The following is a 19982-nucleotide window of genomic DNA, read 5'->3' as shown; positions in this document are numbered from 1 at the left end:
TACAAGACATGTCAGATTGTCAACATGCATGTTACCATCACACGTGTGAACACCACGAGCCATGTACACAGCAGACTTTCATGTAACTTGGCCAATATTGTCTATCTCATATGCTGCAGGCAACGATGCCTCGAGATATGGTATATTGGCAAGACCACGCAGATGCTACAACATGGATGAATGGTCACTGCACTACAATTACCAGACAGGAGTGTTTCCTCCCATTTGGGGAACGCTTCAGCAGTTAAGGATATTCAGCCTCCGATGTTCGTGTAAGCGTCCTCCAAGGCAGCCTTCAAGATACACAACAACGCTGAATAGCCAAGCAGAAATTGGTAGCCAAGTTCTGTATATATGAAACTGTGACCTTGGATTCATGTCCCAGTACAAGTAACCCCACCAGTACAAGTAACCACCTGTTCTGTATCTGTAAAATCTTCCTTACCATCCTGGTTTGATGCCATCACCTGGATAAATCATTATGATCCCTAGACTGTAATTAGTTTGTACAATTTTGGATTACTTATTACTTTGGTTAGACAATCAGCATGCAACTCTTGAAGTTATCATGTTCTTCCAGTCATTTGGTTTGTTGCCAGCACCCCCTTATTTTTAATTTTTTGAAGTTAGCTCGCTGCCTCATTTAATCGGATTATAGGTCATCCCTTTACTTGTTATTCAGCAGTTGACTCTTTACTCACCATTGGACACTCTTGATCACCTGTAGAGAACTATTATTCAGCCTGTCGACACTCGACTCACACTACTTGTATGGTCTTTTGCTCTCTCCGCCTATTGATCTCTCTACCTATAAATTCTGTGCCTGTGTCGCCCTTTCTCTTCACCCGACAGAGGGGCAAATGCTCCAAAAGCTTGTGATTTCAAATAAATTTGTTGAGCTATAACCTGATGTTGTCTAAAAAAAAGGTAGGGATATAATGATGAACCTCATGAGGCCACAGCTGGAGTGTAGTGTGCAGTACCGGTTTTTCACTACAGGATGGACATAATTGTTCTGGAGAAAGTGCAGAAAAGAATTACTAGACTGTTGCCAGGGCTGGACAATTATATCTTCAAGGAGAGATTGGAAAGTTTGGGTTGTTTTCCTTGGAACAGAGAAGGCTGAACAGTGACATAATTGAAGTGTACAAAATTGTAAGGTGTAGAGTTGGAGTAGACAGAAGAACCTGTTTCCTTGGCTGAGTACTCTAAAACCAGGGGTTATAGATTCAATATAAATGGCGGAAGCGTTTTAGGGGGTTTGAAAAAGAGCCTTGGCATGGTAGCTCAGTGGTTAGCACTACTGCTTCACGGTGACAGGGACCTGAATTCGATTCCAGTTTTGGGTGACTGTCTGTGTGGAGTTTGCACATTCTCCCTGTACCTGTGTGGATTTTCTCTGGGAGCTCTAATTTCCACTCACAGTCCAAAGATGTGCAGTTTAGGTAGATTGGATATGCCAAATTGCCCATTGTTTCTAGGGTGGGAAATACAGGGATGGTGTAGGGGGTGGGTCTGGGTGGGATGCCCCTCAGAAGGTCAGTGTGGACTCAATGGGATGAATGTCCTGCTTCCACACTGTAGAGATTCCATGATTAATGTTGGGATTCTATTCTATACATAGAGGGTGGTAAGTGTCTGGAATTCATTGGCTGAGTTGATGGTGGAGGCAGGGACCCTAAACCTTTTGAAAACGTACCTGGATCAGTACCTTAAGGCCTGTAGATTGCAGGGCCATGGACCATGCATAGGAAGATGGGATTAGAAAGAACATTTGTGTGTCTTTGGGTTGACTTAGATAAAATGGGCTGAATCATTTCTGTGGCTTCTATTCTGTGGCTTCTAATCTTGGATACATCTCATCTGCAGAATTATTAGCTTTTAACACAGCTAATCCTATGTCTCCACTCTCTCTCTCGCTCTCTGTCTCTCTCTCTCTCTCTCTAATTTATTAGCTTATAATATTTCACAATCCTCCACCCTTGATGTCTATATCTGCATCATATTTTTCCACTGTGAAGACTGGCACAAAGTATTCATTTGAACAAGGTGCCCATGTTTTCTGGGTTCATCTCTGTGGTTCCTAATTGGCCTCTGCACTTTTTATACTCCTCCAGAGACTTTGCTGTACTAAGCCCTCATTATCAGCCATAAGCTTCTATTTTCTTCTTAATCTGGCCTTTCATGTGTCTCAACATCTAGGAGTTACCAGTCTCTGAGCCCACCCTAAATCATTATGGAAATATGTTTACCCTGTACTGTCACTATTTGCTTTTTGAACGCCTCCCACTGCTGAAGTTTTATCTGTAAGTAGCTGATCCCAATCCATATGGGCAAAATCACAACTGATGTGATCATCCCCAGTTCAGAATTTTTATTTCTGGTCTATCCATGCCCTTTTCCATTACTTTTCTAAATCTAAATGATTTATAGTACAATCATCAAAGTGCTGTTCTATTGACTTACCTTCCACTTGCCCTGACTTATATCCAAATATTAGACTCAGAATTGTCCCCTCTTTTTTTGAACTTCATATATTTACTAGCAACAAAACTTCTCCTCAATGCCATTTCATAATTTTCACAGAATCACAGTTCATTCAACCCAACATGCCTACATCAGCACTTCAAGCAAGCATCATTATCTAGTGCTAATATCCAGGTTGTTCCTCATTCCCTTGAACTCTATCTCTATCCTAATAATCATCCAATGCCCTCTTGAATGCCGACATCATATTTAAAAGAAGTATATTTCATACCATATGTACTTGCATAGTTTTTTCCTTATTTCATCCTTGCTTCTTTTGCACCTCACTTTAAACTTTGCCCTCTTGATTGATTGATTTGTTGATTGAATGATTGTTATAGGAAACGAAATACAGTGAAAAGCTTTGTTTATGAGGTGTACAGGTAGACCATAAACAAGCAACAGTTCACAGATCAAAAAGTTTTAGAGCGAGGCATACAGACGACATCACACAGAAGCCTGAGATAGGCAAGATCAACATTAGCAAGGCCAGCATTATTTGAGGCTAGAGAGTCTATTCATCAGGAAAAAGCTGTTCTTGAGCCTGATCATGCATGTGTTCAAACTTCTGTATCTTCTGCCTGACAGAAGAGGTTGAAGGGATCATTACCAGGGTTCAATGAGTCATTGATGATGTTGGCAGCCTTTCCATGGCAGCGAACCATGTAAGTGGAATTCAGGGATGGAAGGTTGGTTTCCAGGATGTCACTTTTTCCTTTCAAGGACGGGAACAGCTTCTCTCTATCTACTCTATCCAGACTGCACATGATTTTGCAAGCATCTATTAAATCTACAAGACCTTCTTTCCGAGGAGAACAGTCCCAAGTTCTTCAATTCACTGAAGTTTTCCATTCCTGGAACCCTCTTTGTTCCCTCTCCATCTTTCACACGAAAACAATTTCAGTTAGTATTTGGGTAGTTAAAATTTCTTTTTATTACTGTCTTACTATTCAGACAAATCTCTGAAATTTGATTACATATCTGATCACATAATCCTCTATTTCTTCCAGCCTGCTTGCAGGCCTATAATACACATTCAGCTGTGTGTTTTTCCTTTGTGTTTTCTATTTCTACCCACATAGCTTCCGTTCATTGATTGTTCCAAAGGACCATTTCTACTCATTGCTATAACCGATCCCTGCATCAACATTGTGACGACACTCCTTATCTATTCCCCTCTCTGTTTTGACTGAATACCTTATAATCAGGAATATAGAGCTGCCAATGCTGCCCATCTTTCAGCTAAATCTAGATCATAGTTATGATGTCATTCCCCCATATGCCTACCTGTGCCCTCAGCTCACCTGTGTTTTTCCTCCTGCACTTTGATTAAAATATTTATTCATGCTAAACTCACTTCATTGTTGTTTATTTTATGCTTCCTTTGACTCCCAGCCTCCCATCATTGTGACCAGCTACAGCTCAAGCCCCAAAACTTAGAGCTCCATCTGCTTCAGCTAGAGGCACTTTCTGAACTGATGGTTATCCAAGCTGCAAAGACAATGCAGTGGAAAATGTGCAAATCGTGAGCCAGAGATCCCCAGATGTATTTTAAATAAATAGAATATGGGCCATTGCTTTTATTTCACCCTTGCTCTTACTTATGCACAAAGTCAGATGTCACACAGCACCAGGTTATAGTTCAACAGGCTTATTCGAAAAAACCTGTTGGTCTGATAATCTGATATTTTTCATAGAATCCCTACAGTGAGGAAACAGGCTCTTTTACCCAACAAGTCCACAGACCATCAGAGTAGCCCCCTAAACCCATCCCCCTAATCTACACGCCCCTGAACACTACGGGCAATTTAGCATGGCCAATCCACATAGTCTGCACATCTTTGGACTGTGCTGGGAAACCAGAGAAAACCCACACAGACGCAGGGAGAATGTGCAAACTCCAGACAGACAGTCGCCCGAAGGTGGGATCAAACCCAGGTTCCTGGCATTGTGAGGCAGCAGTGATATCCACTGAGCCTCCATGCTGCTCAGTCTGATGTTGTGTGACTTCTGACTTTGCCCACTCCAATCTAACACTTGCACCTCCACATCAGCGTTACATATGTATAGTCTGGAATATTCTTCTTTTAATTAGCAAACAACCAGAATGTTCTGAACTGTCACTGGACCTGAAACGTTAGCTCTAATTTCTCTCTACAGATACTATACTGCCATACCTATTGAGTTTTTTCAGCAATGTCTGACTTTGTTTCTATTTTTCCATTCAAAGTTTTACACTGTACTGAATGTCTTAACATAAATCAATACCCTGTCACAAGAGGAAAGAGAGAAAGGCCCAGTAATTACCAACCCGCTGGGACATTGCAGTTCAATTTTGTTAATGAAGTTCCATCTGCACTCACTCCCTTTAACTTCACTGCCTCCACTCCCAACTGTCCCACACAGTTCTGACATCATTCTATCTGCATTTGCTTCGCCCTTTAACCCCAGTAGCATTCTTGAGTCTCACACAGTGTTACAGTATTGTAGTAATACTGGCCCTATATGTGCAATGCCATTGATGTTATGTTTTCACTTAGCACACCACAAGTCACCAAGAGTCAGCAGATGTTGCAGATGAGCAGGAGCAAGGCCTCAACTACTGTCTCTGGAGGAACAGTTGGACCAGTTTCCAGGTGTGACAATATGTTCAGCATTTATGTATCATCTGAAATTTGTAATAAGGACAAAGCCCAGAATTTAAAAATAATGAATAATCCAATAGGGCGAATACACAGGCTATTAATGACCAGAACCTTATTAGGTTTTGAGAGCATGAGTCACCAAGCGTACATTTAAATTGAACTAAGGTAAGTTGTTCATAGCATTCAATTTAGAACTATTTATGGGTAAAGCTACTGTGGAAGGTATTCGATGTAGTATTCAGAAATATAAGTTGTGTTCAAATCCATATAGGGCAATCCTCTACTTAATTAAACAAGATTGGCCAATGAAATAGGAGGTAGTACAAAACTGAGATCTGTCTGACTGTGTGCAGTGGTGAGTGAGGATCTGTCTGATTGAGTATAGCAGTTAATGAGGAACTATCTGCGTACAGTGGCAAGTGAGGATCTGTCTAGCTGGATGGAGTAGCTAGTGAGGATCACTGTGGATATGTGCAGTGGTGAGTGAGAATCATAAAATCAGAGAATCATACTGTACAGAAGAGGCCCTTCGCCCCAGCAAATCTGTCCCACCAAAGCTACACTAAGTCTACATTAGCCCCACTGTCCAGCATTAGACCCATTGACTTGAATGTTATGCTATTTCAAGTGCACATCCAAGTAGTTTTTAAAAGTTGCAAGGTTACCAGCATCAGCTACCCTCCCACCAGTTCATTCCAGAACCCCACCACTCTCTGGACGTAAGATATTTCTCCTCAAATTCCTTTTTTTGATTCTTCAACAAGGATAAATATTTGCTTTCTATTCATGCCCCTCATAAATCTTATATATCTTATATATTTCTATCAGGCCTCACTTCAACCTTCTCTGTTCCAAATGAATAACCCAAGTTTATCTTAACTAAAATGCCCTAACGCAGACAACATCCTGGTGAAGCTCCTTTGCATCCCCTACAGTGCAATCACATCCTTACTGTAGTGTGGTGACCAGAACTGTCTACGGTACTCCAGCTGTGGCCTTACAAAAGGTCTGTGCAGCACTAAAATGACCTCCCTGCTCTCATGCCACAACTCATGAAGGCAAGTGTCCTGTAATCATTCTTGTTACCCAATAATAGCATGATGGCTCAGTGGTTAGCGCTGCTGCCTCACAGCACGAGAGACCTGGGTTTGGGGAGAGTTTGCACATTTCTCCGCATGTTGGCGTGGGTTTCCTCTGGGTGTTCCCACAATCCAAAAGTGTGCAGACTAGATGTATTAGCCATGGAAATTGCAGGAATGCAGGGATAAGGTAAGGGGTATGAGTCTGAGTGGGACACCCTTCAGTGGGGTGATTGGACTTGTTGGGCCATATAGCCTGCTTCCACATCGTAGGGATTCAGTGATTCTACGAACTTTCCTAGCACCTTCATGGATTTGTGGATAAGCACCCCAAGATCCCTTGATTCCCCGAACTCCCTAATGCCCTGAGTATTCCTTTTTCTTGTTATCTTGTCCAAAGTGTATCATCTCACATTTATCAGTGTTAAATTATCACTGATCTGAAGACCTCCTTCCTCACTGTCAACCACCCAACCAATTTTTGTATCATCTGCAAGCTTAGTCATCATCCCTCCCCCTCCACACTCTCATCTATATTGTTTATATATTTCATGAACAATAAGGAACTCAACACCAACCCTGTGGAATGACACTGCACACACGGCCCGTGTCACAAAATCAGCCCTCTACCACATCCTGTGCCTCCTGCCAAGAAGCCAATCTTGGATCCCACTTAGCCAAATTACCCTGAATCCATGTGCTTTTGCTTTATTTATTAGTCTCCCATTTGGGACCTTGTAAAATGCAGTCCGACTGTGTGGAGTAGTGCATGAGTTGTCAGTCTGACTGTGTAGAGTGGAATATAGTATCAGTCAAAGTGTGTGGCGTGGTGAGCAAGTATCTCTGACTGCGTAGAGTTGTGAGTGAGTTATTCTGACTGTGTATAGTGTTGATTGTGATGTCAGTCAAACTATTTGGAGTTAACAAAGTGTGGAGCTGGATGAACATAGCAGGCCAGGCAATATCTTAGGAACACAAAAGCTGACGTTTCGGGCCTAGACCCTTCATCAGAAAAGCTTTTCTGATGAAGGATCTAGGCCCGAAACGTCAGCTTTTGTGCTCCTAAGATGCTGCTTGGCCTGCTGTGTTCATCCAGCTCCACACTTTGTTAACTCCAAATAGTTTGACTGACATCACTTTGTTATCTCGGATTCTCCAGCATCTGTAGTTCCCATTATCTCAAACTATTTGGAGTGGTGAGTGGAGGATGAGTCTAGCTGACTAGAGTGGTGCATGATGGCTCATTCAAATTGTATGGAGTGTTGCTTGAATTGTCAGTCTGATTATGTGGAATGATACATGAAGTGTCAATCTGACTATATGGGGCTGGGACATTCTTCACTCGAGGATCAGTAGTGAAGCAGGTGCATTATTTTTCGCTCAGTCACATAACATGGGCATCAGAGGCAAGCCTGCATTTATTTCCCGTCTATAGTTGATTTTGAGGAGGTAGTATTAAGTTGCTTTCTTGAACTGCTGAAATCCACAAGCTTTAAGTAGACCCATAATGCCAGAAGGGAGGGATTTAGGATTTCAACTCAGCCACAGTAAATGTTTCCAAGTAAAGTTGGTGAGTGGCTTGTAGGTGAACTTGTAGATGGTGGCGTTTCCATGCATCTGCTGCCTTCTAAATGGAAATGTTCATGGCTTTGGAAGATACTGCCTGATGATCATTGAAAAACTTCTGCAGTAGATCTCGTAGATATATACTGCAGCAGAGTGTTGGTGGTGGAAGGAATGGATGGTTGTTGGTGTGGTGCTGATCGAATCAGTTGCCTTGTCCTGGATGATGTCAAGCCTCTTTAGTGTTGATAAAGCTGCACTCATCCAGGTGAGTTTTCCATCACAGTCCTGAATTGTGCCTTGTAGATGACAGAGATGCATTGGGGAATCCAGGCGTGAGTTACTCGCTGCAGTATTCCCAGCTTCCAACCTGCTGTTGGAGCCATTGTATTTATATGGTGTGTTAAACTGAATTTATGGTCAATGATAAACCTCAATGTTAATCATGGGGGATTTAGTGATAGAAAGGCCATTTAGTGTTAAAGATCAGTGGCTTGATTGGCTTTATTGGAGAAGGCCATTGCCTGTCATTTGTTTGGCATGAATTGCCATTTTTAAGCCCAAGGCTGGATATCGTCCAGGCCTTGTTTCATTTGAACACAGACTGCTTCACTGTATCAGAGGTTACGAATGGTACTGAACATTGTGCGATCATCACTATTTCTAACCTTATGATGAGGAACGGCAATTGGCGAAGCAGCTGAAGATGGTTGAGCTTAGGACACTACCCTATGGAACTCCTGCAGAGATGTCCTGAAAATGAGATGATTGACTTCCAACAACCATAATCATTTTCCTTTGTAAAAACCGAAAGAACTGTGAATGCTGCAAATCAGGAACAAAAACAGAGGCCGCTGGAAAAGTTCAGCACATCTGGCAGCACCTGTGAAGAAAAAACAATCAGAGTTAACATTTTGGGTCTGGTGACCCTTCCTCAGAACACGGAAAGGGTGACCAGACCCAAAATGTTAGCTCTGATTTTTCTTCACAAATGCTGCTAGACATGCCTCTAACCACGGGAGAGCTTGTTGCTGATATCTACTGATTCCAGTTTTTCTCGGTCTCCTTGATGCCAAACTCCATTCAAATGCAGAGAAAAAAAGGTGTAGAGCTGGATGAACACAGCAGGCCAAGAAGCATCAGAGGAGCAGGAAGACTGACATTTCGGGCCTAGACTCTTCTTCAGAAATCGGTTCAAATGCAGCCTTGATGTCAGCCACTGCCATACTCATCTCACCTCTGGAATTCAGCTCTTTCATCCATCTTTGAACCAAGGCTGTTATGAGATCACGACCTGACTGGTCCTGACAGAAGGTGAGCTGCATGTCGTTGAGCAGTTTGTCGCTTCACAGATGCTGCTTGATAGCACTGTTGATGATATATTCTATCATTTCTCTAATGTTTGAAAGTACACTGATAAGTAATAATTGGCTGGGATGGCTTGCTTTTTGTGTACCAATATACCTGGGAAATTTCCTGTATTTGTTGATGCCAGTGTTGTAGGTGTACCAGAACAGTTTAGCTCAATGTCCAGAAATTTCTGAAGCACAAGTCTTTGTTACTGTTGCTGAAATGTTGTCAAGGCCTATAGCCTTTGCAATATCCAATGTTTCCAATCGTCTTTGATATCAAATGAATTGAATTGGCTGATGATTGGCATGTGAGATGCTGGGAACCTCTGGAGGAGGCTGAGATGGATCATTAATTCAACACTTAAGGTTGAAGATCATTATTAATCCTTCAGTCTTATTTTTTGCTTTGATGTTCTGGACTCTTTTATCAATGAGCAGGGGATATTTGTACAGCTTCCTCCTCTGGTGAGTTGTTTAATTGCCCACCACCATTCATGATTGGATATGGCAGCGCTGAAGAGCTTAGGTCTGATGTATTGTTTGTGAAATCATTTATCTATGCAACCCTCAATCTTCTAAACCTCAGCCAGGTTCTCTCTCAGCCTTCTCTGCTTTAAAGAAAACAACGCAATCTTATCTTGCCTCATGTCACAGCTAAACTTTTCCATTCCAGGCAACATCCTGGTGAATAAAACCAGAAGTTGATGGAGAAACTCAGCAGGTTTGACAACAGCTATGGTGAGAAAGCAGAGTTAACATTTCAAGTCCAGTCTTATTCAGAACCTGACGAATTTTCTCCGCACCCCTCCCGATGTAAACAAATACGTCCTATAATGCGATGATCAGAACAGCATGCTGCCCTCTGCGGTGGCCTAACTGAAGTTTTGAATGGCTCCAAAACAACCTCTGTGCACTTAAAATATATTTCACAATTTATAAAGGCAATTATCCAATATTTCTTTTTCATTATCCTATTAACCTGTCCTGCCATCTTTAGGGATCTGCAGGCAGGGATCTCAAGATCCCTCTGTTCCTCTGGGTAATACAAAAAGGTAAGGCTGAAGCATTTGCAATATCTTCAGCCAGAATTACTGAGTGGGTAATCCTCCAGAGGTCACCAGGATCACAAATGCCAGTCTTCAGACGATTCGATTCACACCCCATGATATCAGGGAAATGGTTGGATCCACTGTATACTGCAAAGGCTATGGGCCCTGAAATTATTCAGGCAATAGTACAAAAGAGGTTCTCTAAAGCTATTTGCACCAGTAGCCAAGCTGCTCCAATACAGCTAATAACACAAACATCTACCAACAATGTGCAAAATTGCCTAGGTATATGCTTTATGCAAAAGTCACAACAAATCCAACCCATTCAGTTATTACCCTATTTCCATTGAAATGACTCTTAATCATCAATAAAGCCATCTATTGTGCTGTCAAGTAGCACTTGTTCAGCAATAACCTGCTCACTGATGCGTAGATGGAGTTCTGCTAGGGGCATTCAGTTCCTTACCTCATTACAGCCTTGGTTTAAACATTGACAAAAGACCAGAATTCCAGAGGAAAAGTGAAAGTGAAAGCTCTTGACAACAAGACCATATTTGACAGAGTGTGCCATCAAAAATCCGTGGAAAGATTGAAATCAATGAGAATCAAAGGGAAGATCTCTGCATGTTCAAGTTATACCTGGAACAGAGGAAAATGATTGATTGATTGATTGATTTATTGTCACATGTGCTGAAATATAGTGAAAAGCTTTGATTATGAGCAGTACAGGCAAATCACAGTAAACAAAGACTTAGAGGCAAACAGGTTACATTGCAGGTTACATTATTGAGGCTAGAGTCCATTCAATGGTCTGATAATGGCCGGAAAGAAGCTGTTCCTGAACCTGCTCACGCGTGAGTTCAGGCTTCATACTTTCTGCCTGGTGAAGAGGTTGTTGGAGATCATTACCAGGGTGTGATGGATCTTTGATGATGTTGTCCACATTTGTGCTGCATTGTGCCATGTTAATAGAATCCATGGACGGAAAGTTGGCTTCTGTGATGGACTCAGCTGTGATTATTAGAGGTCAGTCATCTTAGCTTGAGAATATTTCTGTAGGAATTTCTCAGGGTAGTGTCCTAAACCCAATTATCTTCAACTGCTTCATCACAATGTTGGGAGTGTGTATGTTTGCTGATGGTTGCACAATGTTCAGCAGTGTTTGGGACCCCTTGAATACTGAAGCAGTCCATGCCCAAATGTAGAAAGATCTGGGCAATACCCAAACTTGCGTTGGAAATTGATTAGTAATATTTGCATTTCAGAAATGCCAGGCAACTACCGTCTTGACACCATCCAAATCAATGAGGGGTTATACCATCCAGGACAAAGCAGCCTGCTTGATTGGCATCACATCTTCAAGCATCCACTCCCTCCATCACTGATGTTCAATACTATCAGCAACAGCAGGTACCATCTCCAAAATACATTGCAAACATTCACCAAAATTTCTTAGACTCTAGATTCCAAACTACAACACTTCCATCTAGAAGGACAAGAGCAGCAGAAACATAGAACTCCGACAACCTGTAAGCTCCCCTCTAAGCTATTCATGATCCTGACTTGGAAACAGAGTCATAGAGTAATAGAGGCATACAGCATGGAAATAGACCCTTCAGTCAAACATGTCTATGACTGCCAAGTTTCCCAAACTACACTAGGCCTAATTACCTACACTTGGCCCATATCCCTGTAAACCTTTCCTATTCATGAACCTGTCCAAATTTCTTTTAAATGTTGTAACTGTACTTGCATTTACCACTTCCTCTGCCAGCTCATCCCACATAAGAACCACTGTCTGTGTGAAGAAGTTACCCCTCATGTCCCTTTCAAATCTTTCTCCTGTTCCCTTATGAATATGCCTCCTAATATTGAATTCCTCCATTCTAGTGAAATGACCTTTATAATTTATCTTATCTTTGCTCATCATGATTATACAAACTTCCCAAGCTCCAAAGAAAAATGTCCCAGCCTCTCCTTACAATTCAAACCATTCAGTCACGGCATTATGCTTGTAAATCTTTCTGAACCCTCTCTAATTTTATAATATTTTTCCTATAGAAGGGTGACCAGAACTGTACACGGTCCTCCAAAATTAGCCTCATCAACGTCCTGTAAGAGCTCAACTGATGTGCCAAATACTATATTCAATATCTCACAGTTTCTACAGTGTCATTGAGCAAACATTCTGGAATTCCCTCTATAAAAGCATTGTGGGACTACCTTTGGTACATGGACTGAGCAGTAAGGTAGCTCTGCATCACATTGTAAAGAGCGGCTGGGATGGGAATAAATATTGGCTAGCCAGTGACACTCATATTCCATGATAGTTTAAAAAATGAGTTTAGGTCAGAAAACAGATTTTTCTGATCTTACTGGACTTATTTTAAGTTTAAATTTGGCATTCCGTGCCAATACTGGATGGCAGGGAACTTTAAGAAGGTTTATTACTTAAACAGTAATGAAGAATGTTGCATGTATCACAAACGCTAGAACTGTTTTGCATTCTGAGTTAGGTTGTGCTGCTGCACAACTAATGCAGATTGTGTTAATATTCCCTGTTCTGTTGTGGTTTGGCTGTTCTCCATTTTATAATTCTGGGTGTTTGCAAGCTGTCACTCCCATTGTAAAAATGCAACAGAAAGTATAACAATATCTAATTTAAGTTCAAAAATTTCACATTTCGTTCTGACCGTGAAGTTCTTTTGACCACTAGGTTCATGAATAGCTTCATTATGGTTGGCACAACATCGTGGGCTGAAGGGCCTGTTCTGTGCTGTACTGTTCTATGTTCTAAACTTGTATGAGAGTCAACCAGTACACAAGGAGACTGTCTCATTCCTTTTCACATCTGTTGGGTGTCGGATCCAGATGTTGGTCATAATGTATTCACTCACTCTGGACAATTCTTTGTTCCTAGTGTCTCTGAAATACTGGACTTGTATAGAGAAGATCCTGAAGAGATTCTATACAACCTTGGCTTTGGGATGGAAGAGCCCAATATTACAGCAAAAATTCCATCCCGCTTTTTCAGCTACGCATCTCATGCAAATGGAATAAATTTTAGGGTCTTCTTGGAGGCTCAGGTGAAGAGGCTGGGTGAAGAAAATCCCTCTTACACACTGGCAAGTAAGTTACAATCTAGAGTGAATAATACTTTTGGAATGACAAAGACTTTGTGGCCCATCAGGGGCCAACCTTTTGGCATCTTAGACTTCTCTTGGAAAGTTATCTCTTTAATTCTCTTACAAAATTACAATGTTCTTGCATTATCCCATTGAATCATTATTAGTATATGACGTAAATATAAAATACTGTTGATATTTTGAATCCAGTTTGATTTCTTCAGTTCAGCGTGTCTACATCACAGAGGGCTAAATTGCAAAAAGAAACCACACAAAGAAGTGTAGTATTCCCTGGAATTTGAAAATTTGAAGGGTGATTTGACCAAAGTTTCTAGCAAGTAAGAGGAGCAGACAGGTCGACAGATCTAGACATGTTGTTAATTTTAAATTTGCTATCCATCATTTTATTATCCAACAGTAAGATGGAGTTAGGTCATTTTTAAGTAGCGGTGTTTTGCAAGGAACGGGTTCAAGTTGTTAAATCATTGATTCCTGCACCTATGATTCAATGCTCCACCTCCACCTGTTGACATATTGACAAAACCTCAACATTCCTCCACTTCCGAAATGTCTTGAATTTCTTCCTTAAGTTTCTCAGCCTCTTCCATTTTTAAGTCCCCCATGAAGATCCTCCTTAAACCTAAGTCTGAACAAAACTTTTCATAATAACGCTTAATGTTAAGTTTGCCTGGTAATCACTGCTATGAAGTGTCACTGGACTTTTTATTTTGTCAAAGATATCATTTCTGTGGAAGCTTTGCTGCAGAGTTAAACAAAGGGTGCCTGTTGGTCTTACACATTTGATCTTCTTTCAGGTCGGTTTCGACAAATCGAGGTGCTGACAACAATGGCCAATGCCCTGACCTCCTTGTACTCTCGTGTTTCTAAGACACCAGTACAGAAAATTGGACCTGTTCACCAGTTTTCTTTCAGTCCTGATAAATCCATTGGAAGATCTTCCAAAAAACTGTCAGAAGGAAAGGGCAGTCCTGGAAAAGCAGTTCAAAAACTGAGGAAAACGATTACTAAGTTATGTTTATATGGAGCATCCCGGGACTTGGAATCTCCAAAACAAAAGGCAGGATCTCCAAGCAGGAAGAGCCCAGGATTGGAGATGACTGGTGATCTCACTGTGAAGACGAACTCTGTGAGAGCTGAGGCACAAGGGATGGGAATGACGAATAAAGAAGCTTTGAATTCAGGAGAAAAAAATTCACCTCATCCTGAAGAAGAAGAAGGCACGAGAAAGCCTAACACTGCAGTCATCAAGGAGATGTGGAGGACAGACACTGCAAGATCCAGGCTGTATGGATTCAGTACAGATTCTGACCAATCTTGGGAAATGGAATTCCCTATTAAGCAGCAAGAGTGTTCTAATCCTATGCCATTGTATTCTCCAGACACTGTTTGGAACTTTGGTGAATATGAGAAGCAACCTATTGATACACAGGAGTTCAAACATATCGCACTGATTCAGTGGAATAGTCAGAGCAGCTCAGAAGATAGTGATGCTTTGAAACATGATGCAAATCCACAGAATATTTTAGAAACTGTTGATTCAGTTGGATCTTTATTCCAGAAAAATGCAATCCAAGATACTTAGAATGACATGGAGTTTATTTTTTAATATGGCCAGAGCCTCACAGAAACAAATTTGAAAAGTTACCAGGTATGTCCCCGGCAACACCGATGCAAAAACAGGTTGTCTGACTCAGCTCAATACGTCATTATTACCAAATTAATCTGCACTCCATGGGACTGAGAATATCCTCTCCCAGCATAAAGATCTATTAAACAAGAAGAGATTTGGTGATCAAAGGAAGGGCCAGTTTTAAATAACAAATTAAAAATTCACAATCAACATAATATTGCCTTCTGATGGGACAAGTGAGGAGAAAATGAACTGGTCCTCACATTGGAAATGGGTGCAAGAACACTTACAGAATCAGAGAATACTTTAGCACAGAGGAGGCATCTTGCCACTAGCTCTTTTGAACAGCAACTTAATTTATTCCACTCTGCCATTCTTTCATGTAATTTTTCTTTATATTTATCCAAATCTAATTGAAGCCTATTCTTGAATCTACATCTAGTACTTTATCAGGCAGTGTATTCCTATTCCTAACCATTTCAATAAATACATTTTTCCTAACGTTGACTCTGATATTTCAACTATTCTCATTCTTAACCATTCAGTTTTTGGAAACTACTTATTTTATTTGTTCCATCTTCTATCTTCCTGAAATTAGATAGCTATATTCTGTTAACCTCTTCTCTGAAGAGAACACCAGCTCTCCAACCAAACCATGAACCTACTATCTATCAGCCTTGAAATCATGCCAGTAAATCTTTTCTGTATTCTCATTGAAGACTTCATCACATTCCTAAAGTCTGGAACCCAGGATTCGATTGCTTAGCCCAGAAATAGGCCGAACTAACGTTCCTTCTCGCTGTCTGTCTGTCTCTCTCTCATCTTACATCATTCTCATTCAATGTGGATTGTCTCTCTTCAACCTCTCTACCAAAATGAACCATCTTGCAATTTGTTGCCTAACATGTGCATGCTTAATACTTGAGCTCCCTGCTCTCTTGAACTCATTCCTTCTCTGTTTAATGGACACCTAAAATTCATGCTATTCACAGTTTTTAAAATTGTGCTTTTACTTCCAAATGAAAGCCCTCAAGAGATCCAAGTCAGCAGAAACTTGGAGAAATTTACTATAGATTTCCCTTAGTCCAAAAAAGAGACATTCACAACTCTGTAGAAGCTAAGAGATGTGCAACAGTGTCCGGTGTGAATTTTGCTAACAAACCTAATGAAAGGATGTAGGAAATGAGCAAGAAACTGGAATTGAGATTTAAGATCAACTATACTTGAATTGAATGGTGGAGCAGGCTCAATGGCCTGTGTCATCTTCTGCTTCTGGTTCTTATGTTCTTATCAGTGGGAGATTAATTAATAATCTAATCTGTGAACTCTCTGACCTGGGACTGTTTGATGCAGAACAACAGACATTTACTCTATTGATTCTGTGCTCTATCAACTCTGAGAATGGCAGATGGATGTGTTAGTTTACTTTTTATTAAATGATGCAGAGGGTATCTGATGGGACTGCATAGAAGGAACATTTATTTTTTAAAAAACTGAGCCTGACCCTGAGTCCATTTGATAGTCTAGAGGGAGATTTAATGTTCAGTTAACCTATGTTATACCTTCATTGGATGAATTAATTGGGCAGCGTAAAGCATGTTTTCAAGAAGCATAGAATCCCTATGGTGTTGAAACAAGCCATTCAGCCCAACAAGTTCACACTGCCTCTCCGAAAAGCATCCTACCCAGACCCCTTCCCCTACCCTGCATTTCGCATGTCTAACCCACCTAACCTAAACATCCCTGGCTCTACAGGCAATTTAGCATAGCCAGTCCACCTACCCTGCACATCATTGGACTGTGGGAGTAAACTGGAGCACCCAGAGGAACTGATACAGACATGGGGAGAATATGCAAACCCTACACAGACAGTCACTGGAATTAAACCCAGGTCACTGGTTCTGTGAGGCAGCAGGGCTAACCACTGAGCCACCATGCTGCCCAACCTTTATTTGTCTTTAATAAAAACCAAAAGAACTGCAGAAGCTGTACATCAGGAACAAAACAAAGTTGCTGGAAAAGCTCAACTGATCTGGCAGCATCTGTGAAGGAGAAAACAGAGTTAATGTTTCCGGCCTGGTGACCCTTCCTCAGAACTGAAGAAGTTAACTCTATGTCAGTTTGGCCTATTGCTGGGGTAATCCTGGGTTCCAGACTTTAGGAAAGTTAAGGAAACGTTAACTCTGTTTGCTTATCCAAATGCTGTCAGACCTGCTGAGCTTTTCCAGCAACTTTGTTTTTTTTGTACTTTGTCTTTATTTGTCTTATTTATCTTCATTTATCTTGGGTTCATTTGGTGGAATGTAAGAGTGCAGAGAGAACTCTGTATCTGCTCTGACAGTGCTTGATGGAACACTGTAGCAGGAGTCTTATGTTTCTCTAACCCATGCTGTATCTGCCTTAGGAGGATTTAATAGGTTAAACTAGAATGAGTTTTACTCTATATAACCTTTCTAGCAGGCGTAAGGGAAACATTGATGAGGCAAGTATAGAACCAACTTTATTTTATAACCTAAGCTTTACCTTCCTTGGAAATCTCTCACAAGGCAGTGTTGACTGACAGGGTAGTTTAATATACAGCCTTTTTGTCCTAAGAACATTTGATAGTGCAGGGTTGTGGAATCTTGTGCCACTGATGAAACAGATGACAGGGAGAATTACTCTGTATTTTGCCAATTTTGCACCTTCCGGAAGGACTTGACAGAACAGTGCAGAGGAAACTTTCAGGCTTGATTGACCTGCACCAGTCCCTGTATAAAAGAGTTGGGGCTGACTGATCACATTCACGTTCCAATGAGGGGATAAATTGCCATCCTTGTGTTCCTAAATAATTTGAATGCCTGAACAGCCACTTCTTGCTTCTGTGTAGACGATTTATATGTCTAAAGTGCCACCTCGAGATCCTGAACAAGACAAGTTTGAAAGCTTTTTTTTAAAAAAATGCAAAATCGCCAAACTACACAATTTTCAAGCTCAGATTCACAAACAGCCCAGACCAGGTTTTTGTACTTAACAAGAAGCTACTATTTAATATAGGCCATTAGATTTAGGCTACAAGTAAACAATTAAACTATATTAAGTAAACTTTACAGATTAAATCTTTAAACTCCTTGCAATCTCACCCTTACGCATAAGCAGATAGACATAAATGGGGGAAAGAATGTTGAGGGAAAACTGGGAAATTAGTTCTGGAGTTTCTTTTCACAAAATCTTGTCAATCTTTAGTTGATGCTTGTTGACTTGAAAGTTACATTTCAATGTTTAAGCAAAACACCAAAGCAGACAGAAGTTTTGAGTATCTTTATACTATTAGCATCCTTTTATCCATATTCCAATCTTTCTTCATATAGCCAATCTCACTCTGGATTTTTGCTGTCTCTTGCTCTATCAGCGTCTGTCCTATACAGTCTCCTCTCAAGCTATTCTTAGAATGTTATCAATAATACTGTTTCCTGTTTACATAGATATCTTCAGTGATCCTACTGACATTGTCTCTAAGTTGCATCAGGCTCACTCCATACAAAGATGACACCTGTCTTCTAGTACAAAAGCATAATTCAGCTTTAGGGTCTAAAGATATAAATTTCCCCTAACAAATCCAAGCAATGCGATCCTTGTCAAAAATAAAGTTGTAAAGAACCTTTAATGGGGTTAAAGCCGTTTGCTAGAAGCCAAGAGTCTTGACACAAATGCAACTTATTAGAATCTAAGAAATGAAGTAAGAGACAACAGTGAATTGTTTCCAAAACAAGATCTTAAACATCAAGTTCACACTGGTCACTGCTTTCCAAACAGGAAGGAGAAATTTTAGATAAAATCTCCTCAAATGTGAGTCAACATGACAGTGATTTTGTTTCTTGAGTCTTCTTTCTAAGCGGATTGGCATAGATAAACTGAATTTCTAGATAAACTAGCTTTTTAAATTATGTTACATATTATAACATTGTAACCAATTCTACAATGTAATCCAAAAGTGTTTTTTTACAATAAAAGAATATTAAGTAATCATAAAAGTTGAAGTCTCAGGATCTAAAGCTTCTCTAGATTATTGCGAGAATTTTATACACTGAGAATTGTACAAACCTGTGTGGTCCTCCAGTGATCCTTTCGAGAAGGACATCTGCCGTCCTAACTCTGCCTAATCTATGTATGAATCTCGATGCACAGCAAAACTGATCAATATTCATTGCTATTACAATGGCATAGAATAACATACAATTCAAGGACAGTTAGGAATGGCAACAAATGCTGATCCAGAGTCAGCAATCGCTACATTCCCAGAGAAGGTTAAAAACAAAATCTACACACTGAGATGACAGCCATGACTCACGTAGCAATGCTTTCAACTCTGAGTTCAAAGATTGTGTGATCTAGACTGAAATTTAGTCTGGCTCTTTGATGTCAAACTGAAGGAGAGCAGCACCAGCAGAGGTGACATCATTTTGAAAGGGATCAATATTGTGCCCATGTCTGCAGTCTGGTGGATCAAAGATATTCTAATTCATTATTTTGAAGAAGAGCAGGGGATTTCCTCCTGGTGTCTCAGTGAACATTTATCCCTTAGCCAACATCACAAAAGAAGTGGTCCTTTGCAATTGCTGTTGAAGGGATCTTGCTCTGTGCAAACCAACCACTGAATTTCCCGATATTAAAAAGATTGAGTGCACTTCAAAAGGCCTTTATTATCTGTAAAAGAAATATGAAGGCCCTGAGGTGATGAAATGTATAAGTTCTCTCTTTAGTATGAACCCTGGAAATTGGTAGGGATCAAGAATGGGAATCCTGAATGATTTCTCCTCTAAACTCATTGGTTACTGGGGTCAATGAAAGCACCCCTGTTCAAAACACAGGTCATATTAAGAAACAAAACATTGGCTGGGGAAATTGAACAATAGAAAGTGTATTTCGATATTCCTCTGTGTTGACGTGATTAATCCTGTTTAGGGCATCCATATAGGTGATCTATAATGATCCTACTCTCTTCTGATTTTA

At 40.6% G+C, this 19982-nt stretch overlaps 1 protein-coding gene across 7 annotated transcripts in view; it reads left to right on the top strand.

The window, feature by feature from the left end:
* Window positions 1–18900, top strand: part of tespa1 (thymocyte expressed, positive selection associated 1) — a 197482-nt gene extending 178582 nt beyond the window's left edge. For 3 of the 7 annotated variants that reach the window (XM_059638922.1, XM_059638923.1, XM_048561931.2), the window contains exons 7-9: window positions 5067–5162; window positions 13135–13343; window positions 14155–18900. In XM_059638922.1, the coding sequence (XP_059494905.1) occupies window positions 5067–5162; window positions 13135–13343; window positions 14155–14942 (1093 nt within the window). In that variant the 3' untranslated portion in view covers window positions 14943–18900. Of the gene's footprint in view, window positions 1–2405; window positions 3192–5066; window positions 5163–11479; window positions 11625–13134; window positions 13344–14154 lie in introns of those variants that run through there. The other 4 variants (XM_048561937.2, XM_048561935.2, XM_059638924.1 and 1 more) reach the window with 4 other exon arrangements.
* The last annotated feature ends 1082 nt before the right edge of the window (window positions 18901–19982 follow it).

This window comes from Stegostoma tigrinum, chromosome 32 (assembly GCF_030684315.1).
Source record: "Stegostoma tigrinum isolate sSteTig4 chromosome 32, sSteTig4.hap1, whole genome shotgun sequence".
NCBI classification, from domain to species: Eukaryota; Metazoa; Chordata; class Chondrichthyes; order Orectolobiformes; family Stegostomatidae; genus Stegostoma; species Stegostoma tigrinum.
The sequence above is the reverse complement of the archived record's forward strand: the minus strand, read 5'-3'. Positions and strand labels throughout refer to the sequence as shown.